General features: G+C 38.5%; 1 protein-coding gene and 2 long non-coding RNA genes across 8 annotated transcripts in view; 1 reads left to right on the top strand and 2 right to left on the bottom strand.

The window, feature by feature from the left end:
* MFSD14B (major facilitator superfamily domain containing 14B) overlaps window positions 1-27,750 on the bottom strand; it is a 166,647-nt gene that overhangs the window by 77,805 nt on the left and 61,092 nt on the right. For 2 of the 5 annotated variants that reach the window (XM_082469757.1, XM_082469756.1), the window contains exon 1: window positions 6,727-7,142. The exons of 1 other annotated variant lie outside the window; for it this stretch is intronic. In XM_082469757.1, the coding sequence (XP_082325883.1) occupies window positions 6,727-6,834 (108 nt within the window). In that variant the 5' untranslated portion in view covers window positions 6,835-7,142. Of the gene's footprint in view, window positions 1-5,110; window positions 6,622-6,726; window positions 7,194-27,750 lie in introns of those variants that run through there. 2 more of the 5 variants (XM_082469755.1, XM_082469759.1) reach the window with 2 other exon arrangements.
* Window positions 7,310-25,879, top strand: LOC309664520. 2 transcript variants are annotated; one of them, XR_014265879.1, is made up of 2 exons: window positions 7,310-8,025; window positions 24,196-25,879. It is a non-coding gene; the product is annotated as an uncharacterized lncRNA (long non-coding RNA). The 2 variants fall into 2 exon arrangements; XR_014265880.1 differs by having other exon boundaries at window positions 25,541-25,879.
* On the bottom strand, window positions 9,636-24,200 carry LOC309664507. The gene is made up of 2 exons (XR_014265853.1): window positions 17,893-24,200; window positions 9,636-17,504 (listed from the first exon to the last, which is right to left on the bottom strand). It is a non-coding gene; the product is annotated as an uncharacterized lncRNA (long non-coding RNA).

Here is a 27,750-nt window from a genome sequence, read left to right on the forward strand (position 1 = left end):
GAAAGCCCCTGCACAGCAATGAGGACCCAACGCAGCCAAAAATAAATAAATTATTATTATTATTTTTTTTTTTAAAAAATGGAAATCCTGACACATGCCACACGTGCCTTCAACAATCTTGAAGACAACATGTCTTGAGGACATTATGCTAAGTGAAATAAGCCAGTCAGAAAATGACAAATTGTGTATATGACTCCACTTATATGAGGTATCTAGAGTAGTCAATACTCAGAAACTGAAGGCAGAATGATGGCTACCCGGAGCTGGAGTAAATGGGAAGTTGCTATTTAATGGATATAGAGTTTCAGTTTTAGAAGATGAAAAAGTTCTGGAGATTGGTTGCACAACAATGTGAATATACTTAACACTACTGAACTATACACATACAAATAATTAAATTGTAAATTTTGTTACAATTTACAATTTTGTATATTATATCACAATTAAAATTTTTTCTTAAATCAACTGTATTTCTATATATTGGCAACAAACAGTTGTGAATTTAAAATTTCTTAATAATTTACATTTATATTACATTTACATTACATGTTCAATAGCACCTAAAACGTATGATATAGGGAAAATGTGACAAATGACACAAAAGACCTGTTGAAAATTATAAAGCACAGTTGAAAGAAATTAAAGATCTAAAATAAATGGAGAAATACCTCATTTATGGATCAGAAGACTATATTGTTTTCAATTCTTCCTAAACTGATCTTCTGGATCAACAAAATCCCAACGAAAATAACAGCAGGCTTTTTTGTAGAAACTGACAAGCTCATTCTATAATTCTAAAATGCAAAGGACCCAGAATAGCCAAAACAGTTTTAAAAGAGAAGAACAAAGTTGTAGGACAAACTCTATTCGTTTCAAATCTTACTATGAATCTCCAGTAATAGCGACTGAATGGTACTGATGTAAAGATAAACAGATCAATGAAACAAAATAAAGAATCCAGAATAGACTGACACATATATGGACAACTGAATTTTGACAAAGGTGCAAAGGCAATTCAGTGACTAAGTCTTTTCAACAGATGAGACAACAATTCGTTACCATATGCAAAAAAAGAACTGCCTTTGATACTGTGCACCATATAAAAAATTAATTCAAAATGGGTCATAAACCTAATTGTAAAATTTTTAAAAATTCTAAAAATAAAAAAGGAAATTATTGTGATACTGAGTTAGGATTTCTTGGATATGAAACCAAAAACACAATCCCTAAAAGAGCATATTGATAAAATTAAATTTCATTAAAACTTCTGCTCAGAAGAAAATATTTGCAAACATATATCTGATAAAAGACTTGCAACCCCAATATATAAAGAACTCTTAAAACTCAATTATAAGATAATAAACGACCCAACAACAACAAATAAATAGGCAAAAGATGTGAACAGACACTTCACCAAGAGGATATACAAATGGCAAGTAAGCTTATGGAACGATGTTAAACATAATTAGCCATAGGGAGATGCAAAATAAAAGCACAGTAAGATACCACTACAGACCTACTAGAAGGGCTAAAATTGACTGACCAAGTGTTGATGAGGATGTAGATGAACTCTCATAGTGCTAGTGCCAATGTAAAATTAAAATTTTTAAATTTAAAAAACAGTTGGGCAGTTTCTTAAGAAGTTAAACAATACATCTACCATATGATCCAACCATTCCACTTCTAAGTATTTACTTAAAAGAAAATAAAGTATACTCCATACAAAGACTGGTTCATGAATGCTCATCACTGCTTTATTTGTAACCGCCAAAAACTGGTGATAAACCAAACGTTCACCGAGGGATGAATGGATAAACAAACTGATACATCCATACAACTGAACACTACTCAGTAACAAAAAGGAATGCACTACTGATTTATACAACAACATGAATAAATCTCAAAATAATTTATCTGAGTTGAAAAAAGCCAGACCAAAAAGAATATATTCTGTATAAGTCCATTTATATAAAACTTTAGAAAATTAAAACTAATATATAGCAACAGAAAGTAGATAAATGCTTGCCTGGGAAGGTGGAGGTGGATAGAGGATGTACAAATGGGCACAAGGAAACTTTTAGGGGTGATGGATATGTTCACTATCTTGATTGCAGTAATGATTTCACAAGTGTCAAAACACAAATCTGTACACTCTAAACATATATAGTTTTTATAATTATATTTCAATAAAGCTGTTTTTAAAAGAGAAGCAAATACAAAGCTACATATAAAAAAGTCAGGCATCTAGATAGGAAATTGACCAAACTTCACAAATATGATATGTTTTTGCAGGGTTAGAAACTCTTATTTGTTATAATTGATTACAGATATTAAGGACAAATTTCTCTTCCAATTTTCATATAACAATGCCCTTGCTATGCTACAACCTCTTTCCCCAGGGCACATCTCAGATTTCATAAACCACTTGTGAAGGTTCTATGAGACACTAAACTAGAAGGAGGGAGAGAGGGAAGGAAGGAAAGAGAAAGAAAGGGGAAAGGAGAGAGAAAACACCAGCAAGAAGGAGAATGAGGAATAAAAAGACGCTTCCATAGTGTAATAAAGCATGTTTATCGCATCTGTATAGCTAACATCATCCTTGACAGTGGAAAAAATATATATATTCCTGTTACGCAGAGAAGGCTGTGCACTTTTACAATTACTACTGAACATTTTCCTGGATATAGTTCATATAATACAGAAACAAGACATGAAATTACTGCCACTTGAAAAATTTGTGAATATTTATCCAGAAGACCCTAAAGAATATTTTTTAAAGATAAGGTAAAAATTACCAATGTCAGCAATAAAAAAAAATAGACTAAAGATCCTACAGTAATTAAAAAGAGCCTAAGAGGCTGTTAGGAACAACTTTATGCCAATTAATTTGAAATTTTAGATGAAATGGACAAATTCCTAGCAAAATACAACTTACTAAAATTGACAGAAAAAAAAAGAAAATCAAACGGAAAATCTACATTGTTCTAGAACTACATTAGCCCAAAAAACTGAAGAACCATAAAGTTCTACAACTGTATTACCATCTTACACAAACTCTTCAGAGAATAAAAGAAAACAGAACTCTCCAATTTGTTTTATAAGGCCAACCAAAACTTATATAAAAGTAACAAGCTAATTTCATTGATAAGCGTAATTACTGGTTTAAACTAGACTAATTTACTTCTCTAACATACATTTATTTTAGACTATTTTAGATTAAAGGACTATTTTAGATTAAAAGATACACAGGTGTAGTCCCTGTCTTCAAAGACTTAATCTAGTAAGAAAACCAGTGGGAAAGGATGCTCAGATATCATAAGAAGCAAGTTTTACAAAATCCTGCCTATACTAGGCCTAAGAACAATACAACAGCAGCAACAAGTCTGTGTTCTGATAAAGGCTTGAAAGTTGACTAGAGATCTGCATACTTCTTAACATGAAATATAAGTGTTTCTGCTATGAAAGCACAATGCATTTACTTTTATAAATTGCGATAGATCAACTGCTCACAAATGCTTTCCATTTCGCCTTTTATCTGCTTATAATTTACTTAACAGAGTTTGGTTGTGCTAATGTCCCAGTACTATTTTATTACTAAAATGATCATACTGATTCCTAACAGTGTTAAGAATTGAAAGCTAATTAAAAAAAAAAATTCCCCTAAAATGTCCCTAGGTCCTCTTTCACATTTTTTTTTTTTTGGCCGTGCCACCCGTGGGATGTGGGATCTTGGTTCCCTGACCAGGGATGGAACCCGTGCCCCGCTGCAGTGGAAGCGTGGAGTCTTAACCACTGGACCGCCAGGGAAGTCCCCTCTTTCACCTTTTTACAAACAAAACATATCTAGTCCTTTTAGCCTTTTTTTTGGGTAACAAGCTGCTCTTCAGTACTGTTTCCATTGTGCCTATATAATATATAATATTCTTGTCCTTATAAATCAAAATTAGTCTTTACAGGAGCCCCTCTAAAACGGTCTGAGGAAAATCAACTAAAAACACATCAAATGTCACCAGAATGGCATTGATCCTGAGAGGCCCTACATCAGAGATCTTAACTGGTATCTAAGTACTGGCTTTTTGGAGTCAATGAACATTCTGAAATACACAGTATGCTAAACTCAGTTGTGTTTTCTTTGCAGAAAATCCTTAATTCTCTTCAGATGCTCAAAGGTAAATGATTCCAAAAGGATATGCATTCAATGATAATGTAAATAATTCTGACACAACATTTCAAGGTGTATGAACACACACAATTAGGGAGGGATAGAGCAAAGAAAGGACAATAAAACAAGAACTTATTTACTACACACAATTCCCTTTTCTAGATTGCAATGGTCTCTTAGAATAAATATGTGATTCCCTTCTATTATTCAGGTCAATACATCTCTTTGCCAAACAAGGTAGAAAAAAGTTTCAGCCGATTCCCTGTATGTGGGCAGTCTTGCTTATGATTATTAGTAACATCTAAGAACTTGAAACCATGAATACACTAGAATCAAGCTATAAGGAAATTCCAACACATTAAAATGAAGTCAAGTTTTGGAGGACAAAGAATGTAGCACCTGGAAGCAATACTAGAAAGAAACTGCAAACAGGAAAGATGCATAATTTGGGGGTACTGGCATATGACATGAACATATATGATTAAAGACATTCACTGCTTTCCCAGGCAACACACATTACAAAAAGCACCAGTGGCTGAACCCTGCTACCTACCCATGCTAGTCATCTAAGTAGAGCAAGCACCAAAACTCACTGTCAGAATTCACTGCAATTTATCAGTACTGACTAGACACACCCTAAGAGGTAAGGAAAGACTGGACAGGAATCTATTTGTGCCTAAATTAGCATCAAGACTCACAGGGAAAGCAATCAGGGAATAAACTGTCTCAGTTTCTTTGAATACACATTCCTCAAAAATTCCTGTTCTAAGCACATAAAATCAGCGACTTTAATTTTTAGGTTGGGGTCTAGTTCCTGTATAGATTAGTAAATGGGAGAGAACTGAATGTTTTTTATCAGACAAGGATCACCTATACATTCTGACCAATCATTCATGCTTAAAATAGAGAAATAATAACAATAACAGCTAATATTTATTGAGGACTTACTAGGTGCCAGGTTGTAGTAACCCTCACAATTCTCTGAGGTAAACACTATCATTAATTTGGAGAGGTTATATAACTTGCCCAAAGTTATACAGGTAATAAAAAGTGGGAACTGGGATTCCAAGCATGCTCACCTAATCACTATGCTTTAATGCTTCAACCTGCCAGGTTATTTTTTTATCCTATAAGCCAAAGAGAGCTAATGAAAATATTTAAGGACAGCAGTAATGATCATATTTACATGTTAGATTACACTAATCAATACTGTGGAGAGCAGCCTGATGATGAAGTAAGCAAGGGTCTCAAGAGATAGTCAAAATCTAGGTCAAAAATGCTAAGGAACTGAACCACAGGAACGCAGAAAGGATAAAAAACCTAAAATCTTTACCTGGTAAACTTAGCTAGACTTATTAATATATTCGATGAAGGGATGGGAAAGGATGGAGTCTACCTCTCAGGTTACTAGCTTGGCCACTGGTCAGTAATTATGGTCTATCAATTCAAAGACAGGAGGAGGAGCTGGCAGTTTCGTTTCCCTTAGTCGGCAGGAAGATAAGTCTACCTTTTATGTAATCAAAAACAAAACGAGAAAAACCAATTCTACAGAATTTCCCTCCTCCTACCAAAAACACTTTCCCACTTTCCAGAAATCTTATCTTTGAAATGAGGAACTCCTAAATTTTTTCTCAAAAATAAGAAGTCACTTGGGCAGGAAGGGGCCCTCAACATCATTTAGCATTCTTTAAAAGCAAATTAAATCTGAAGCCGATTGCATATAATTTAATTTTCCTAAAATTTCTATTTTCTTTGGAAGAAGTCTCCTTGGCATTAGTTTCTATTCATTGTACCGTTTCTATTATTTCCTGTCCTAAATAGAGCAAAAAGAAAAAAGAAAAAAATATATCTGAGAAATGACACTCTACGCTTAGAGTTCCAACGTCAGACACCTAAGCGCCACTGACAGCCTGCTCTGCCGAATCCAGGCCAATTAAACCAGTGCTTCGGAAGCCATCTGACTCTCACGTGAAACTGTTAAGAGACTAGCCTGAATACGCTCCTCAGTTGGGCCCTGGGATAGGCAGCTTCCTCTGAAATCCTGCTCACCAACCGCTTCTGTGACCGCCTAGAGAACCATGAAGGAACAGGAAGGCGCTGCCCAGCCTCCACCGCCAACTTCCCGGTCCAGGGCCCAATGCCGGTTCTAAAGGTTCTCCACACATCTTCTAAGTAGGCTCAAGCCAGAAAGTGCACCATGAAAACAGTATCCACTGTCACGTGTATGGAGAGCTCTGAAAGAACCAAATTACTTATATTCACGGTCCCACGTCGGGCGTCTTTTGAAACAATAACCAAGTCGCCTAAATTTTTGTCTAGCGATGAGCAGCGCTAGGAAAGCCTAGCAGTGATGAATTCGGCTGGCTGACACGGAAAAGGACAGGCTTTCAGACAGCCAGAGCCCCTCGAGCCGAGGCGAAGGGTCAGTATATCCTCATCCCCAAGGGACCCAGGCCCCAGCCCCGCATCAGGCGTCCCCGGACTCAGGCCGCGACGCCGCCCAACCTCCCCTGGCTTGGGGCTTCGGGCTGAGAAAAGCGTCCGAACTCCGAGCCCGCGCTCACCGAGCTGCCGCTCGCGGCCCGCGCGCCCGCGCGCTTCTCCAGCATGGCTCCCGCCTCGGGCTCCGACGCCGCCTTCTCCTCCCTCTCCAGTGGAGATTCCGCGTTCATGCCGCTGCCATGCCCGCGCCGGCTGGGGGGGTTACGGGACTACAGCTACGCCGCAAATGCGGCGGCGGGGCCCGCGCTCTCATGGGCTCCGCGGCCCAAAGCGGCCTGCGGGTCAGGCGGCGGCGCCAGTGGCAACGCCGAGAGCTGTGAGCGCTGCCGAGGCCGGAGCCGCAAAAGAAACGAGGCGAGGAGAGCAGCTAAAAGCGGGCACAAGCCACAGCCACTAACAGAACCAAACTCAGAGAGCTGCCAACAGCGTCTCCAGCGGCCGAGGTAGCCCCGCTCCGCTTCCCCACAGGCCGGCTAGGGGCAGGAGGCCCCGCCCCGGATCTCAGCTCCCGCCACAAGCTCTGCGCCTGCGCTCAAAGCCTCAGCAGTGCCCGCCCACCTCAGGCCCCGCCTTCACGTTTCCGGGGCCTCCTTGGCGTCAGGACTCCGCGGCACGCTGGAAATGCGTCATCTCCCAAGGACCCCAGGAGTAGTTTCTTTTTCCTGAGACAGAACCGGATCTGGCGAACTGAGGGTGTCAGGTGCTGGGGGTTTTGTTAGTGACTGCACTTCTGGTCTTGGTTTGGTGCCCCCAACAAGTGTATGGATGGGCACGTTCTGACACGGATACAGAGCCCCGGGATCTGGAATCCCGAACTGGGGAAGTGCCGTATGCTATAACTACGATATTCTGTTCCTCTTCAAAATCTATAAAGAAGCTGACAGAGAGCTTACCTGGGCTGTGGGATTCATGGGAAGGACAGTCTTAGGAAACATACAGGTCCCTGTTCCAATCCAGAACTACTTGATGGTACCAACACGGTGTATATGAACTGATTACTCAAAGCCTCAGATCATGTTTGGGTAAAGTGCTGATGTGCTAAAGTGCAGAAATCAGCTAACACTAATTGTGGCTCTATAAATGTTATGATTACTGGCTGGAAAGGACCTTGTGAGATATTACATCCTACTTTGCAGATGCCAACCCAAGCTCCAAAAGTAAAGTGGCTTGGCTAGTTAAAGAGTTAATGTGACAGATAGGACCTGCTCCACGAATTTGGGGAACAAATATAGTGAGAATATTTTTTATTAGGTGTTTGAGCATTCGATGCCTCTTTGAAAGAAGACAAACACTGAAACTCTGAAGAACTTATGTCTTCCTCCTTATTAAAGAGACCCAGGTGGACTTAATTGAAGAATGGAGTAAGTCCAGTCATTTCACTATTGATTTGCATCTTGTATTATTGTTGTTGTTTCAAATGGGTCTTGTACAATCCTAAAGATTTTTGTTTGATTTGTTATAGTGTCTCCATTGGCTTAGGTCCCTTCCAGGGCTTCAGTCCGTAGCACTTGGTGTACTGAGTTATAGCTTCATTTACACTCACTGATCAGACATTGCTTCCCAAAGTATATTGATGTCCAAAATCAGTTTTTCCTGAAAGAACATAGAAATTCTTTTATTGAGCTCAGGTCATCTACCTAGACTGCCCCTTCTGTCAGGGACTTTACTGCTACTTGTCCTCGACTGAAGGCTTTTTAGTCGGCACTAGGAAACTGACAGGATTTTAGAAGCCACCAGCCTTGAATTGTGGAACTACTGAAAGAAAACAGGGAAATAATCTGACTGGACAAATATTTTTTTGATATGACACCAAAAGCACAGGCCACAAAGCAAAATCAGACAAGTGAGATTGCATATAAAGCTTTTGTACAGCAAAGGAAATAATCAACAAAATGAAAAAGCAACCTACTGAATGGGAGAAAATATTTTCAAATTATATATCCAATAAGGGGTTAATATCTAAAATATATATGGAACTCATGCAACTTAATAGAAAATAGATAAATGAATAGCCTGATTAAAACATGGGCAAAAGACCTAAATAGACATTTCTCAAAAGAAGACATTCAAATGACCAACAGGTATATGAAAAGATGCTCAACTTCACTAATCATCAAGGAAATGCAAATCAAAACCACAATGAGATACCACCTCAAATCTGTTAGAATGGCTGTTATAAAAAAGACAAAAAATAACAAGTGTTGCAAGAATTTTGATAAAAGTGAACATGTGTACACTGCTGGTGGGAATGTAAATTGGTACAGTGTGGAAAACAGTATAGAGTTTCCCCCCAAAAGTAAAAAAACAAAATTACCATATGATCCAGCAGTCCCACTTCTGGGTATATATCCGGAAGAAATAAAATCAGAATCACAAAGAGATAACTGCACTCCCAGGTTTATTGCAGCATTAGTCACAGTTGGTGAGACATGGAAACAACATAAATATTTATCTTCAGATGATTGTTTAAAGAAAATGTGATATATATATATGTATATGCAATATTATATCATTCATCATTTTAAACGATGTAAATATGGCCATTGTGACAACATGGATGAGCCTGGAGGACATTATGCTAAGTGAAATAAGCCAAACACAGAAAGACAAGTATTGCATGATGTCACTTACATGTGGAATCTAAAATAGCCAAACTCCTAGAAGCAGTGGAGTAGAATGGTGCTTTCCAGGGGTTTGAGGGAGAGAGAAATGGGAGATGTTTGTCAATGAGTATATAATTTCAGTTATGCAAAATAAGTTCTGAAGACCTAATGTACAGCAGTGTGACTGTCATTATCAGTACCGTATTGTATTCTTGAAATTTGCTAAGAGGGTTGATCCTAAGTGTTCTCATTACAAAAAGAAAAACGAAAGAAAATGGCAACTGTGAAGTGATAGATATGTTAATAGCTTGGTTGGAGTGACTATTTCATAATCTATATGAATATCAAAACATCAATTGAACACCATAAATTTTTTCAACTTTTATTCATTATACCTCAATAAAGCTGGAGCAATAATTAATAAAAAAATTTAATAAACATTTTAATTCAGAAAAGGAAAAGCTGTTAAACTCATGGTATGGTTTATTACAGTGAAAGGATGCAGATTGAAATCAGAAAAGGTAAAGGGCACATAGGCCAGAGTCCAGGAGAAACCATGCAACAAGTTTCCAGTTGTATTCTCTGAGTGGAGGCTATGGACATCGTTTAATTACCCCAGCAATGATGTGTGACAATACGCATGAAACCCAGGAAGCTTACCTAAGCCTTGGTATCCAAGGTTTTTATTGGGGGTCAGTCACATAGCATGGAGCACCAAGTGACTGACCTTAGGTACTCAGTCCTCAGCCCCTCCAGAGATGATATTGATACCAAGTGGCCCAAAGACCCCATCATAAGTCACATTGTTAGCATAAGCTTCCTAGCATACCCCAAGGCCCCAGGTAAACAAAGCCATTATTATCAGGCTTACAGGGATATTCCAAGGGCTTAGAGGTTATCTCCCAAAAGACAGTCACGGGCCAAAACTTTGTTTTTTGGGGTTTTTTTCATCTTTATTGGAGTATAATTGCTTTACAAGGGTGTGTTAGTTTCTGCCTTATAACAAAGTGAATCAGCTATGCATATACATATATCCCCATATCTGTTCCCTCTTGCATCTCCCTCCCCCTACCCTCCCACCCCTCTAGGTGGTCACAAAGCACTGAGCTGAACTCCCTGTACTATGAGGCTACTTCCCACTAGCTATTGGTTTTACATTTGGTAGTGTATCTGTGTCCATGCCACTCTCTCACTTTGTCTCAGCTTAACCTTCCCTCTCCCTGTGTCCTCAAGTCCATTCTCTAGTAGGTCTGTGTCTTTATTCCCGTCCTGCCCCTAGGTTCTTCATGACCTTTTTTTTTTTTTTAGATTCCATACAAATCTGTTAGCGTACAATATTTGTTTTTCTCTTTCTGACTTACTTCACTCTGTATGACAAATTCTAGGTCCATCCACATCATTACAAATAACTCAATTTTGTTTCTTTTTATGGCTGAGTAATATTCCATTGTATATATGTGCCACATCTTCTTTATCCGTTCATCTGTCGATGGACACTTAGGTTGCTTCCATGTCCTGGCTATTGTAAATAGAGCTGCAATGAACATTGTGGTACATGACTCTTTTTGAATTATGGTTTTCTCAGGGTATATGCCCAGTAGTGGGATTGGTGGGTCGTATGGTAGTTCTATTTTTAGGTTTTTAAGGAACCTCCATACTGTCCTGCACAGTGGCTATATCAATGTACATTCCCACCAACAGTGCAAAAGGGTTCCCTTTTCTCCACACCCTCTCCAGCATTTTTGATGATGGCCATTCTGACTGGTGTGAGATGATATCTCATTGTAGTTTTGATTTGCATTTCTCTAATGATTATTGACGTTGAGCATTCTTTCATGTGTTTGTTGGCAATCTGTATATCTTCTTTGGAGAAACGTCTATTTAGGTCTTCTGCCCATTTTTGGATTGGGTTGTTTGTTTTTTTGATATTGAGCTGCATGAGCCGCTTGTAAATTTGGGAAATTAATCATTTGTCAGTTGCTTCATTTGCAAATATTTTCTCCCATTCTGAGGGTTATCTTTTTGTCTTCTTTATTGTTTCCTTTGCTGTGCAAAGCTTTTAAGTTTCATTAGGTCCCATTTGTTTATTTTTGTTTTTATTTCCATTTCTCTAGGAGGTGGGGCAAAAAGGATCTTGCTGTGATTTATGTCATAGAGTGTTCTGCCTCTGTTTTTCTCTAAGAATTTTATACTGTCTGGCCTTACATTTAGGTCTTTAATCCATTTTGAGGTTCTTTTTGTGTATGGTGTTAGGGAGTATTCTTATTTCATTCTTTTACATGTAGCTGTCCAGTTTTCCCAGCACCACGTATTGAAGAGGCTGTCTTTTGTACACTGTATATTCTTGCCTCCTTTATCAATGATAAGGTGACCATATGTGCGTGGGTTTATCTCCGGGCTTTCATTCCTGTTCCATTGATCTATATTTCTGTTTTTGTGCCACTACCATACTGTCTTGATTACTGTAGCTTTGTAGTGTAGTCAGAAGTCAGGGAGCCTGATTCCTCCAGCTCCGTTTTTCCTTCTCAAGATTGCTTTGGCTATTCGGGGTCTTTTATGTTTCCATAAAAATTATGAAATTTTTTGTTCTAATTCTGTGAAATATGCCAGTGGTAGTTTGATAGGTATTGCATTGAATCTGCAGATTGCATTGGGTAGTATAGTCATTTTCACAATGTTGATTCTTCCAATCCAAGAACATGGTATATCTCTCCATCTATTTGTATCATCTTTAATTTCTTTCATCAATGTCTTATAGTTTTCTGCATACAAGTCTTTTGTCTCCTTACGTAGGTTTATTCCTAGGTATTGTATTCTTTTTGTTGCAAAGGTAAATGGGAGTCTTTCCTTAATTTCACTTTCAGATTTTTCATCATTACTGTATAGCAATGCTAGAGATTTCTGTGCATTAATTTTGTATCCTGCTACTTTACCAAATTCATTGATTAGCTCTAGTAGTTTTCTGGTAGCATCTTTAGGATTCTCTCTTTATAGAATCTTGTCATCTGCAAACAGTGACAGCTTTACTTCTTCTTTTCCAATTTGGATTCCTTTTATTTCTTTTTCATCTCTGATTGCTGTGGCTAAAACTTCCAAAACAATGTTGAATAATAGTGGTGAGAGTGGGCAACCTTGTCTTGTTCCTGATCTTAGTGGAAATGGTTTCAGTTTTTCACCACTGAGGACGATGTTGACTGTGGGTTTGTCATATATGGCCTTTATTATGTTGAGCGAGGTTCCCTCTATGCCTACTGTCTGGAGGGTTTTTAACATAAATGCATGTTGAATTTTGTCGAAAGCTTTTTCTACATCTATTGAGATGATCATATGGTTTTTCTCCTTCAATTTGTTAACAGGGTGTATCACATTGATTGATTTGCATATATTGAAGAATCCTTGCATTCCTGGGATACACCCCACGTGATCATGGTGTATGATCCTTTTAATGTGCTGTTGGATTCTGATTGCTAGTATTTTGTTGACGATATTTGCATCTATGTTCATCAGTGATACGGGCCTATAGTTTTCTTTTTTTGTGACATCTTTGTCTGGATTTGGTATCAGGGTGATGGTGGCCTCATAGAATAAGTTTGGGAGTGTTCCTCCCTCTGCTATATTTTGGAAGAGTTTGAAAAGGATAGGTGTTAGCTGTTCTCTAAATGTTTGATAGAATTCGCCTGTGAAGCCATTTGGTCCTGGGCTTTTCTTTGTAGGAAGATTTTTAATCACAGTTTCAATTTCAGTGCTTCTGATTGGTCTGTTCATATTTTCTATTTCTTCTTGGTTGAGTCACTGGAGGTTGTGCTTTTCTAAGAATTTGCCCATTTCTTCCAGATTGTCAATTTTATTGGCATAGAGTTGCTTGTAGTAATCTCTCATGATCCTTTATATTTCTGCAGTGTCAGTTGTTACTTCTCCTTTTTCATTTCTAATTCTATTGATTTGAGTCTTCTCCCTTTTTTTCTTGATGAGTCTGGTTAATGTTTTATCAATTTTGTTTATCTTCTCAAAGAACCAGCTTTTAGTTTTATTGATCTTTGCTATCGTTTCCTTAATATCTTTTTCATTTATTTCTGATCTGATCTTTATGATTTCTTTCCTTCTGCTAACTTTGGGGTTTTTTTGTTCTGCTTTCTCTAATTGCTTTAGGTGTAAGGTTAGGTAGTTCATTTGAGATGTTTCTTGTTTCTTAAGGTAGGATTGTATTGCTATAAACTTCCCCCTTAGAACTGCTTTTGCTGCATTCCATAGGTTTTGGGTCATTGTGTTTTCATTGTCATTTGTTTCTAGGTATTTTTTGATTTCCTCTTTGATTTCTTCAGTGATCTCTTGGTTATTAAGTAATGTATTCTTTAGCCTCCATGTGTTTGTATTTTTTACAGATTTTTTTCCTGTAATTGATATCTAGTCTCATACCATTGTGGTTGGAAAAGATACTTGATACAATTTCAATTTCGTTAAATTTACCAGTTCTTGATTTGTGACCCAAGATATGATCTATCCTGGAGAATGTTGCATGAGCACTTGAGAAGAATGTGTACTCTCTTGTTTTTGGATGCAATGTCCTGTAAATATCAATTAAGTCCATCCTGTTTAATGTATCATTTAAAGCTTGTGTTTCCTTATTTATTTTGATTTTGGATGATCTGTCCATTGGTGAAAGTGGGGTGTTAAAGTCCCCTCCTATGATTGTGTTACTGTCGATTTCCCCTTTTATGGGTGTTAGTATTTGCCTTATGTATTGAGGTGATCCTTTGTTGGGTGCATAAATATTTACAATTGTTATATCGTTTTCTTGGATTGATCCCTTAATCATTGTGTAGTGTCCTTCTTTGTTTCTTGTAATACTCTTTGTTTTAAAGTCTATTTTGTCTGATATGAGAATTGCTACTCCAGCTTTCTTTTGATTCCCATTTGCATGGAATATCTTTTTACATCCCCTCACTTTTAGTCTGTATGTGTCCCTAGGTCTGAAGTGGGTCTCCTGTGGACAGCATATATACAGGTATTATTTTTGTACCCATTCAGCCAGTCTACGTCTTTTGGTTGGAGCATTTAATCCATTTACATTTAAGGTAATTATCAATATGTATGTTCCTATTGCCATTTTCTTAATTGTTTTGTGTTTGTTATTGTAGGTCTTTTCCTTCTCTTGTGTTTCCTGGCTAGAGCAGTTTCTTTAGCATTTGTTGTTAAGTTGGTTTGGTGGTGCTGAATTCTCTTAGCTTTTGCTTGTCTGTAAAGGTTTTAATTTCTTCATCAAATCTGAATGAAATCCTTGCTGGGTAGAGGAATCTTCGTTGTAGGCTTTTCTCCTTCATCACTTTAAATATGTCCTGCCATTCCCTTCTGGCTTGCAGAGTTTCTGCTGAAAGATCAGCTGTTAACCTTATGGGGATTCCCTGGTGTGTTATTTGGTTTTTTTCCCTTGCTGCTTTTAATATTTTTTCTTTGTACTTAATTTTTGATAGTTTGATTAATATGTGTATCTTGGCATGTTTCTCCTTGGATTTATCCTGTATGGGACTCTCTGTGCTTCCTGGACTTGATTAACTATTTCCTTTCCCATATTAGGCAAGTTTTCAACTATAATCTCTTCAAATATTTTCTCAGTCCCTTTCTTTTTCTCTTCTTCTTCTGTGACCCCTATAATGCGAATGTTGGTGTGTTTAATGTTGTCCCAGAGGTCTCTGAGACTGTCCTCAATTCTTTTCATTCTTTTTTCTTTATTCTGCTCTGAGGTAGTTATTTCCACTATTTTATTTTCCAGATCACTTACCCGTTCTTCTGCCTCAGTTATTCTGCTATTGATCCCTTCTAGAGAATTTTAAATTTCATTTATTGTGTTGTTCATCACTGTTTGTTTGCTCTTTCATTCTCCTAGGTCCTTGTTAAACGTTTCTTGTATTTTCTCCATTCTATTTCCAAGATTTTGGATCATCTTTACTATCATTATTCTGAATTATTTTTCAGATGGACTGCCTATTCCCTCTTCATTTGTTAGGTCTGGTGGGTTTTTGCCTTTCTCCTTCATCTGCTATGTGTTTCTCTGTCATCTCATTTTGCTTAACTTACTGTGTTTGGGGTCTCCTTTTCACAGGCTGCAGGTTCGTAGTTCCCATTGTTTTTGGTGTCTGTCCCCAGTCGCTAAGGTTGGTTCAGTGGGTTGTGTAGGCTTCCTGGTGGAGTGGACTAGTGCCTGTGTTCTGGTGGATGAGGCTGGATCTGGTCTTTCCAGTGGACAAGTCCACGTCTTGTGGTGGGTTTTGGGGTGTCTGTGGCCTTATTATGATTTCAGGCAGCCTCTCTGCTAATGGATCGGGTTGTGTTCCTGTCTTGCTAGTTGTTTGTCATAGGGTGTCCAGTACTGTAGCTTTCTGGTCGTTGAATGGAGCTGGGTCTTGGCGTTGAGATGGAGATCTCTGGAAGAGTTTTGCCATTTGATATTATGTGGAGCTGGGAGGTCTCTTGTGGACCAGTGTCTTGAACTTGGCTCTCCCACCTGAGAGGCACAGCCCTGATGCCTGGCTGGAGTACCAAGAGCGTGTCATCCACATGGTCACAATAAAAGGAAGGAAAGAAAGAAAGAAAGAAAGAGAGAGAGAGAGAGAGAGAGAGAGAGAAAGAAAGAAAGAAAGAAAGAAGATAAAATAAAATAAAATAAAATGAAACAAAGTTATTAAAATAAAAAATAATTATTAAAAGAAAATTTTTAAGTAATTAAAAAAAAAAAAGAAAAAAAGAAAGAAGAGAGCCACCAAACCAAAAAACAAATCCACCAATGATAACAAGTGCTAAAAATTATACTAAAAAAATAAAAAATAAAATGTATAGACAGAACCCTAGGACAAATGGTAAAAGCAAATCTATACAGACAAAATAACACAGAAGCATACACATACACACTCACAAACAGAGAAAAAGGGAAACGATATGTATATATCATTGCTCCCAAAGTCCACCTCCTCAATTTGGGATGATTCGTTGTCTATTCAGGTATTCCACAGATGCAGGGTACATCAAGTTGTCTGTGGAGATTTAATCTGCTGCTCCTGAGGCTGCTGGGAGAAATTTCCCGTTCTCTTCTTTGTTTGCACAGCTCCTGGGGTTCAGCTTTGGATTTGGCCCCGCCTCTGCATGTAGGTTGCCAGAGGGCATCTGTTCTTTGCTCAGACAGGACGAGGTTAAAGGAGCAGCTGATTCGGGGGCTCTGGCTCACTCTGGCTGGGGGGAGTGGGGGGTACAGAGTTCAGGGCGAGCCTGCGGCGGCAGAGGCTGACATGACGTTTCACCAGCCCGAGGCATGCCTTGTGTTCTCCTGGGGAAGTTGTCCCTGGATCACGGGACCCTGGCAGTGGTGGGCTGCACAGGCTCCTGGGAGGGTATGTGTGGATAGTGACCTGTGCTTGCACACAGGCTCCTTGGTGGCTGCAACCACAGACTTAGCGTTTCATACCCGTCTCTGAAGTCCGCCCTGGTAGCCGCGGCTTGCGCCAGTTTCTGGAGCTCATTTAGGCGGTGCTCTGAATCCCCTCTCCTTGCGCACCAGGAAACAGAGGCAAGAAAATGTCTCTTGCCTCATCGGCAGCTCCAGACCTTTCCCCGGACTCCCTCCCGGCTAGCTGTGGCACACTAGCCCCCTTCAGGCCATGTTCATGCACCCAACCCCAGTTCTCTCCCTGGGATCTGACCTCTGAAACCGGAACCTAACTCCCAGCCCCACCTGCCCCAGTGGGTGAGCAGACAAGCCTCTCGGGCTGGTGAGTGCTGGTCGGCACTGATCCTCTGTGCAGGAATCTCTCTGCTTTGCCCTCCGCACCCCTGTTGCTGCGTTCTCCTCCATGGCTCTGAAACTTCCCCCCTCCGCCACCCACAGTCTCTGCCCGAAGGTGCTTCCTAGTGTGTGGAAACCTTTCCTCCTTCACGGCTCCCTCCCACTGGTGCAGGTACCATCCCTATTCTTTTGTCCCTGTTTTTTCTTTTTTCTTTTGCCCTACCCAGGTATGTGGGGAGCTTCTTGCCTTTTGAGAGGTCTGAGTTCTTCTGCCAGTTCAGTAGATGTTTTGTAGGGGTTGTTCCACATGTAGATGTATTTCTGATGTATTTTTGGGGAAGAAGGTTATCTCCACGTCTTACTCTTCTGCCATCTTGAAGCTCCTCCAGGCCAAACCTTTGTTTGGAATATGTAGGCTTTGGGTGAGCCAGGCCTGCTGAGTTAGTCCTTCACTGCACAGAATCTAATAAAATAAACAACTTAAATGTGATTTTTCCAAACCAAAATGTTTTATAATGTGTGCTAGAGCCAAGACTCTTGCTACTCAATTTGTGACTTCTAGAAGTAAATTGTCAGGTTAATAAGGATACCCCCATCACAATTTGTAACTCAAAGAATTAGGAATGGGAGAAGAGAGACAGGCAGAAGTAGGTGAAGACTTATGCATGCTATCAAAGAGCGGACAGTCTAATAGGAGAGACGTGATAATAACACTGGCTACCATTTAGTGAGTGATTGGTGATAAGTGATTTATATATTACCTTTCATCTTCATCTTAACTTTATAAGGTAGGCATTTTAATCTTCATTTACATATGGAGAAAACCAAGTGAGGTATATTTAGAAATTTACCTTTGCTTTGCTGCCAGTAAATGGTTAAACAAGACACAAGTCTTGGTAGTCTACTGCTGGTGGGAATTTAAGCTGGTAAGGCCTTTCTGGAAAGAAATCAGGTAATTCTTATTGATGTTAATATGCATTGCTCAGCAACCAAACAAACCATACTTATGTATCTCAGAGAAATTCTCACATCAACACATAAAAGGATAGTGGCAGGAATTTTTATTGTACCATTATTTGTGGGACGAGGGTGTTGGAGACAATCTAGGCCTCCATGGATGGATAAATTTAATGTGACAGATGCATAGTATAGAACACTATGCAACAGTGAAAAGTAAGAGACTATATGCATACAAAAATTTTTGAGAGACTCTTCTATATTAAAAAGAAACTAAAGGTACCTAATAACCAAATATAAGCAACCTTTATTGGATCCTTAGTTAAAAAAATAATAAATAAAGGCAGCAATAAAATATATTTTGGGGAGAAAATATGTAACATAGAGGGCAGTGAAAAGGTTAGTATCTGTATTTTACTAAGAGTTCTATATATCAATTTTAAAAAGACACATAATCTTCTCTTCCCCACAAATGAGCAAAGAATCATGAACAGCGCAATTTCAAAATAAGAAATACAAACTGTTAAAAAACATAAAAAGATATATTCACTCTGATTAGTAACCAAAGAAATGTAAATTAGAATAATGAAACATCACTTTCCATTTTAAGAAGAGCAAAGATTAAACAGAATAATAATAATATTCAAAGTTGGTGAAGGTGTAAATACTGGTGAAGTGTAAATTAGTTCAACTTTTTGGACGTAATGCATTAGACAATATGAGCAAATTTTTACATAAATATTCCTTTGACCTACCTATTCTACAAGTTTAACAATTTGTAGAATCTGCCCAAAGGCAATAATTAAACAAATAGATAAAAAATCTTTTGGTAGCTTTGTAGGCAAGAACAGAAGGAAGAGAACCAGGTACAGGGCTACTTCAATAGTCCAGGTAAGATATGGTGGTGACTTGAATAGGGTGATGGCAATGGGGATGGAGAGAAAAGGACGGATTGGAAACAGGACCAAAAGGCCTTGCTTATGGACTGGATGTGGGAGCAGTTAATAAAGTTCACTTAAAACAGTCAGATTGCTGAGCTCTCTATGTAGAAGTGGAACACCTAGAATGGTGAAATTTTCACTGAGGCTAAAGTCTGTGAACTGTTTACTAAAAACACTGGGCTTCTGGTAGATTCATGGGGCTTGAAAGAGAAATTGTTGAAGTTCTGTGAGTGAAGTGCCATGGCAGACATTAAGAAAACAAAAAGTAAAAGGGACTGTACTTGGAAGTGCAGGAGTGAAACATACTAGGATTCCACCACCACTGTAAGCCTTACTTACTTTGATATCCCAGCATTCCTTCCCACTCCCCATTACCTTCCCCTTAACAAACACATAAATATAAACCTGTCCAAAAGAACTTCTTCAACCACATACACAGACCTGCAGTATTCCTTCTAGGCAGCTCCTAGAAGAGCTATTCAAAGACAAGGATCCTGGTAAAACACCAGTGCTAAAGAAATTTGTCATACCTACCACATCTCTTCTAAGAAGAATTATAGAATCAGCCATCCAAGTTACACAAAGAAATCCTGCTTTGGTTTTTTTTTTTTAGAGGTGCAAAGGATTATTATTAAATATTCTCTATTCTCATACAGAATTAACAGAATTAACATTCCTCGAACTTCAAACATTGGTTGGTTTGCAAGTAGCAGTAACATTTTATTTTTTTGTGGCTTAATAGCTCTTTTTCTATTTGAATTTTATTTTATTTTTTTATACTGCAGGTTCTTAGTTATCTATTTTATACATATTAGTGTATGTATGTCAATCCCAATCTCCCAATTCATCCCACCAACCCCCCCCTACCGCTTCCCCTCCTTGGTGTCCATACATTTGTTCTCTACATCTGTGTCTCTATTTCTGCCTTGCAAACTGGTTCATCTGTACCATTTTTCTAGATTCCACATATATTCATTAATATATGATATTTGTTTTTCTCCTTCTGACTTACTTCACTCTGTATGACAGTCTCTAAGTCCATCCATGTCTCTACAAATGATCCAATTTCCTTCCCTTTTATGGCTGAGTAATATTCCACTGTATATATGTACCACATCTTCTTTATCCATTTGTCTGTCAATGGACATTTAGGTTGAGTCCATGACCTGCCTATTGTAAATAGTGCTGCAATGAACATTGGGGTGCATGTGTCTTTTTGAATTATGTTTTTTTCTGGGTATATGCCCAGTAGTGGGATTGCTGGGTCATATGGTAATTCTTAGTTTTTTAAGGAACTTCCATACTGTTCTCCATAGTGGCTGTATCAATTTACATTCTCACCAACAGTGCAAGAGAGTTCCCTTTTCTCCACACCCTCTCCAGAATTTGTTGTTTGTAGAATTTCTGATGATGCCCATTCTAACTGGTGTGAGATGATACCTCATTGTAGTTTTGATTTGCATTTCTCTAATAATTAGTGTTGTTGAGCAGCTTTTCATGTGCCTCTTGGCCATCTGTATGTCTTCTTTGGAGAAATGTCTATTGCGGTGTTCTGCCCATTTTTGGATTAGGTTGTTGATTTTTGTGATACTGAGCTGCATGAGTTGCTTGTATATTGTGGAGATTAATCCTTTGTCTGTTGATTCATTTGCAAATATTTTCTCCCATTCTGAGGGTTGTCTTTTTGTCTTGTTTATGGTTTCCTTGGCTGTGCAAAAGCTTTGAAGTTTCATTAGGTCCCATTTGTTTATTTTTGTTTTTATTTCCATTTCTCTAGGAGGTGGGTCAAAAAGATCTTGCTGTGATTTATGTCAAAGAATGTTTTTCGTATGTTTTCCTCTAAGAGTTTTATAGTGTCCGGTCTTACATTTAGGTCTTTGATCCATTTTGAGTTTGTTTTTGTGTATGATGTTAGAGAGTGTTCTAATTTCATTCTTTTACATGTAGCTGTTCAGTTTTCCTAGCACCACTTATTCAAGAGACTGTCTTTTCTCCATTGTATGTCCTTGCCTCCTTTGTCATAGATTAGTTGACCATAGATCCATGGGTTTATCTCTGGGTTTCTATCCTGTTGCATCGATCTATATTTCTGTTTTTGTGCCAGTACCATAGTTTTGATTACTGTAGCTTTGTAGTATAGTTTGAAGTCAGATGGAGTAAGTAATATAATACAATATCTAAGATAAAAAGTACACTGTATGGGATTAATGACAGTTTCGACCTGGCAGAAAAGATTAGTGAACTTGAAAACAGCAATAGAAGCTATGCAAAATGAAATACTGAGTGAAAAAACGATTGGAAAAAAGTAAAGAGTGCCTCACTGTGTGACAATTTCACACACACTGGTCTAATTTATAGTTTGAGTCCCCAAAGGAGAATAGGGAAGGGCATAGAAAGTATTTGAAAAAATAATGACCAAAATTGTATAAATTTAATGAACCCTATAAACCCAGAGATCCAAGAAGCTCAATAATACATAAGCACAAGAAACATGAGGAAAACAACATCAAAGTACATCATAATCAAATTGCTTAAAACTAATTGTAAACAGAAAATCTTAAAATCAGCCCAAGTAAAAAAACACATTATGTACAATTATGTACAGAGGAACAAAGTTAAGAATGAGACCATATTTTTCACTGGGAACAATGCAAGGTAGAAGACAGTGGAGCAACATCTTTAGAGTACTGAAAGAAGAGAAAAAGTCAACCTCACCCTAGAATTCTATCATTATTTATTTTGTTGTTCAAATTGTTCCATCTTTGGCCATTGGGAGCTCTTTCAGTTTTTCTCCTGTGTCCTTTTGAGAAATTTTTTTTTTTCTTTAGAACTTTGTTACTTTCTGACACTACAGGATGCTCCAGGTTCATTTAGTATTTTCTTAGCCCAGCCTTAGGATCAGCCATTTCTGGTTTCTTTTATTACAGAATGATTCTTAGAAACCAAGATTTGGGTGGTGGGTGTGCTCATTGTCACTGAGGTGTCAATGCTTTTAGGTCATTTCATGTATACACAAATCTATATTTTTGTATTTGTCTGTTTGAAAGGATTCACTTTAGTTGGCTTTTTTTCTCATGGAGAACTATCCTTACTTAATCTTTTCAATTCCTTACATTCCATCCAGCAAAGCATTCTATTTGGGAAATTTGGCTAAAAGGCAAATGTGATTTACCTTCTGAAACAAAAATGTTATGCTGTTGTGCATACTAGGATGATTCAGAATCAGATCGAGTGAGCAAACATTACATAAGGAAGGATGGAATTTTGAGTAATCCAGGCAGACAAAGAGTTTATTCTACAATGTATGTGAACTATGCAAAAAGTTAGAAATTTAAAGCCTTTTCCCCTTGCCCTACTTCTATGTGTTTCACATGCTAGATATTTGTGTTCCTGCCACCTGATACAATTCTATGCCTCTAGCAGTAATTATTGCTGAAATGGGTCAGCTCCTCCTGCTCCTTGCCACCCCCTCATAATCAATTATCAAATGTTACCTATGCATTTTCTCACCTCCTATCTCTCTTTCCCCACCCCCACATTGAAGCAACGATCGTGTCCTATTTATTCTGTATCGCAAATCATTCTGCACCTGCTCGTTCCTACTGACACTGCCATAGTTCATAACCTTCTCATCTCTCAGTAGTTTAGTGTCTTTATCTTTGGGTTTATTTCCACCTATGCATGCTCTCCTCAAACAAAATTGGTCTTTATAATACAAATCCATCTTATTATGTCACTTTGTTGCTAAAAATTCTTCAAGGTCTCCTGTTTTTATGCAAGACAAGGCTCCAACCCATTAGCATGATATGCATGGCCCAGGATAGCTTTTTCCCACCTCTCAGCCTGATCATCTAGTACATTCTACAACCATGCCACTGTGCTCCCAAACCTGAGGCTCTTCCTGTGTAGAAGAGCCTCCTTTTCTCCCTCAACTCAGGTATCATCTCTACCAGGTCTTCCTCATATGTCTTCTTCTGTATCACATACACTTTCCTTGCAACTTGTTGGTACTTTGTGTATACTTTTTCTGTCAACATGTAATTCTCTAAATGTTAAAACATAATTCTCATGCCAATATTTCATTATCTCATTATTAAGGGAACCCATAAAATGAGTTCAAAGAGAATTTGAAAAACTGATTGTTACAATGAATGAGAACAAAAAGGAATAATGAATTAAGATTGCTAAATTAGATGCAGCCCTACTTTATGTCCTATAGGGTAATTAAATGTAACATTTGGGCTTATCTTATTTTCCCACCATTAAAAAGAAAATCGTCTCATCAGTTTCTTATGGGATAACTTCTAACTTTGCAGGGCTGTAAAATATCTGGGCTTAGTCAATAATAAGTAGTTAAAAATAAATAATCAAACTTTTCCCTAAAGAGTCAGATGACCCTTAGATGGACTTTTTCAACAATGTCTTCTAGCATGATGTATTGATATGGCATCTCCTTGCTTTATTTCCAAGTTTGGAGTAATTTTTCTTAGTACTGTTATTGACTACTTTGATAGTGTACTTTTAAATTCATTCAATCCTGACACACACTGAACTTGAGGGAACTTAGATTATTGTTATTCAGACTAGGATATGTGTACCCCTTGTGATATGGGAAGACTTTACAGGGGTTATATGGCCATTGATAGTTTTAAATACCTAATTTCCAGATTCTCACCTTAGGCAGGTACTCTTTACTATAGATAGCGTGTTCCAAAAAGTGTCACTGCTTTGCATATTCTTCTTTCCCACATCCCCTTCCATAGTCATCCTTCACCCACTTCACTAAAGCCTCTCCACCCATTCCAAATCTGATCACAGACCCTGGTTTTAAATACTTCCAAGGGCCAAACAAGGAGACAGTTTGAGAAAGCTTCATCCCTGAGAGAGTGACATTTCATTTAAGCAACAGGCTCTTGTCAAGTCTCCAGTCACAGAGACTCCTAACACCATGTTTATTTGAATTAAACAATAAAATAAGAATTTTTCTTTCAGAATGTGAGTTGGATTTGGCTGACTTGTTTGATAATGAGGATTAGTTCTGGCAAATAAGTCAAAGGGTGTTTATTTTCCGTAAAGTGAAAAAGCCAAATTGACCCCAAGAACTTTACAAAAAATTTTAAAATCCTGTCTGCAATATCCTGGAAAATATATCCTTTGTATCTGTAAACTAATGATAAAGCAATTTAAATGTCAACCTAAAAATGTATGTGAGGTTGAATAGGTTTTATTTGTTTGTTTGTTTAATATTGTTTTAAGAGGCAACAAGCAAAAAAATGAAGACCACTGCCTAGGAAGAAAATTCTGGACATCCGAACTCCAGTTGAAGCCACAGTCAAGACCCTCATCTTTTTGTTGTTGACTCGCTGAGCATAGTGGTGCCTCCCTAGTTTAGTGCTGCCTCTCCCTTCAGCCTGGTCAGCTCATCTTTTTTCCACTGATTTGATTTTAGCACTCTGAAAGTTGGCTCAAAACTCACATATCTGTCCCCATTACTTAATGCCTCTAGTTGAATGGGTGGAAAGGTCCTAAAACCTGATCTCATCCTGGCTTCCCATGGTATGTGTTTGGGAAGTGTAGGTCAACCAAGGTAGCCTGGATTATATTACTATTGATATAAAATTTAGATTTCCTGGCCACTTTCCCTGTGTCTGCTACCTTTTTCCTTGTGCACACTTCTTTTTTATTGTCCTTACTACAATTATTTTTGTACCGAACAGCCTCTCTTTCTTTGTAGAGTTTTATATTTTTGAAAAAAATACTTTGTGTTATTCATCTATTAACAAATAATTGAATTAAAATAAACTCAACTGACCCAAATAAATCCAAGTAGACTAGCAGCATCTTGAGGACAAATCTGTGTCTTATTCACAATTGCCAGTGTTAACAGAAAGAATAATAGCACACTTATTGATTGCTAACTGAAAATCAGGCTTGTACCAAGCCCTTTCATACACAGTTATTGGTGCATCAGGATAAACCTGTAGGCATTATCTGCATTTTAAATGCAGGGAAACAGAAATAAAGAGATTAGTTATGACACCAAAAGCCACATAGCCAATGAGTGGTGGTGCCAGGATTCAACCTGAGGGAGAATGACCCCAGAATTATTGACCACAGGTTGATATTATCTCACAAATTTGATTTGTAAAATTGGATGAGTAATGAACAAAATAGCCTTGTGCTACTGACATGGTTTCAATAGACTTTGGGAGGATCAGGGACCAGATGACCCACCTTGACCTGGAGTGAGAGAGGAACATTCTTCCCATCTGGGGGCTATGGGGCAACAGGGAGGCTGAGCCTCTACAACTGGGCTCAAAGGGCATGAGAACATCACAGCAAAGGGCGCCACCACCAGAGAGAGGCCCAAGAGTAGAAGAGGCTTGCATTTGAGTCCACTGATGTGCCTTTGGGGACTTATCCACAAGAGTTGGGGGGGGGGGGTTGGTAGGGACTGAGTGCCAGCATATGTAGATGTGTATGATGGTGGTGGCAGGGAGCTCAGAGCTGTGAGATTATAGCATTTGTGTTCATGTGGTAGCACTGTTAGTAACAGGCTGAGAAAGCTCGGGATAATCTTGTTTCACTATGACTCTTTAAGGAATTATGAAAATAGGGCTTCCCTGGTGGTGCATGGGTTGGGAATCCGCCTGCCAATGCAGGAGACACGGGTTCGAGCCCTGGTCCGGGAAGATCCCACTTGCCACGTAGCAACTAAGCCCGTGTGCCACAAATACTGAGCCTGTGCTCTAGAGCCCGTGAGCCACAACTACTGAAGCCTACGTGCCTAGAGCCCATGTTCTGCAACAAGAGAAGCCACCGCATTGAGAAGCCCGTGCACCACAGCGAAGAGCAGCCCCCACTCGTTGCAACTAGAGAAGCCCGCGCACAGCAACGAAGACCCAACGCAGTCAAAAATAATAATAATTAAAAAAAGAAATTATGGAAGTATTCCACAGTTCTCTTAGTGCATCAATCTTATTTACTCTTATTTTAAATCTTTTGCAAAAAAATAAAGTGCTGAATAAAGTTGTCTCTCATTTCCCATTAGAACGTTTTTGCTGTTAAGTTTCTGAAGTCCTTGCCCTCATACATTGACTCAGCAGTTTGAAATCAGATTACAACACCATTGTAAAGCTCCAACAATGCTCCCATTGTTTTCCAATTCCCACAGATTTAGCCACTAAAACCAGTGTCATTTTGACCGAAATACTTCATCTCCATGGGACACAGTGTCCTCATCTACTGTATTAAACATGAACTGTTTTCTACTCTCCTTTCATAATCTCAAAGACAATGACAGCATGACTCTTTAAATGCTCAAAGTGGGATACTGTAGTATTTTTGCCTTTAAGACATTACTTACCGGGTTATCACTTACTTGCTGTTAGTCAGGTTTTGGTCTGAGTGCAATTGAAACTTTAGCTTTATTTCTATAGAAATGCAACTACCATGACCTGAATTTAGACCAACGGCCAATTTTACCCTGTGTGAAAAGCTAGGGCTTCTTTTAATCCAACTTGAGAACCACTGACCCATAAAACAGAGAGGATAAACTCAGAGGAAAATGCAATCTAAATCACCAAAGCGGACAGATGTGCAATACATCAATTAATGAATACATGTCAACCAAATTGATGTGTTGGAAGATTACACATAATAAAATATTGAATGATCGAGAAATTATCAGGGATTTTATCAATTTTTCAAAGAGTGATACAGTTTCATTGGCACTGCAGTATAAGAAATATAACAGCCAAAAGATATTGTCTCCCACCTCCCCTGTCCAAAAAATTCTCAGTCATAGAATTTCATAGTAAGTTTTTAGAAATAGTATGTGGAGGATAAAATTCTTTGTACAAATGTTTTCATGGGAGTGTATTAAAAATATTTCATCACTTAGTGATCTAATAGTAGAGACAAAAATGAAAAATCATTGTGATATTTGGTGTCATTGTATAATGGAAATAAAGTTATCATGCAGATTATATATTGTCCCATTTAATTACCAAATATGAGCAACCTATTAATTCAGTGTCTGCCTTTCTTATAGAAATTGTCAGGTATATTAAACAGCATCTCATAATATCAGTGTACAGGGAGGGAAGGTGATGCAAAACCCATCTTCTACCTCACAACCTCTAATTAGGTGACCAACTGGCCTGGTTTGCCTAGGATTGAGGGTTTCCCAAGACATAGGACACTCAGTGTTAAAACCAGGGCAACCCTGGGCATACTGAAATTGTTGGTCTTTTATACACCTCTAAGTTCTCTTAAAATGTATGGAAGATTTGTACATCTTTATCCTGGTACTTTTCTGCTTGCATAAAAGGCTCTCCCAGGCAGTCACAGGGCTACATGGTGAAGAGTCATGCCTCTGGGACATCCTGCTCTTGCACTGGAGTTGTCTTGAACTATAACCCCAGGTGACCTTGCTTCATGAGGACTGGAGGAGGCTGAAGCTGGGCAGCGGGGCAGAGATTTCCTGGTTGACTTTTGTCTTCGGTACTCTTTCCCTTCCCTGTTGACACCCCTCACCTCCTATCCCTGCACCCTCACCTCTATTCCCTGTGACTCATGCCCATGGACAGTCCATACAGGGATTTGCTTGCTCTCAGCATGATGTTAACTGGTTGACAACAATGCCAAATATTGGAGTTCTAGGTATGACCTCTTCCAGGGGTGTTGAGATTTATATCTGATCACCCTGACCTGCCTTCAGTAGGAATCTTGTTAGGTTGGTTTAGACAGAATCCCCTCTTACTGAGGTTTCCTCTCAGTAATTTTCTATCCACTGAGCTGCTTTGTGGC

Source organism: Balaenoptera physalus, assembly GCF_965194825.1.
Source record: "Balaenoptera physalus genome assembly, chromosome: 7".
In the NCBI taxonomy this organism is placed as follows: domain Eukaryota; kingdom Metazoa; phylum Chordata; class Mammalia; order Artiodactyla; family Balaenopteridae; genus Balaenoptera; species Balaenoptera physalus.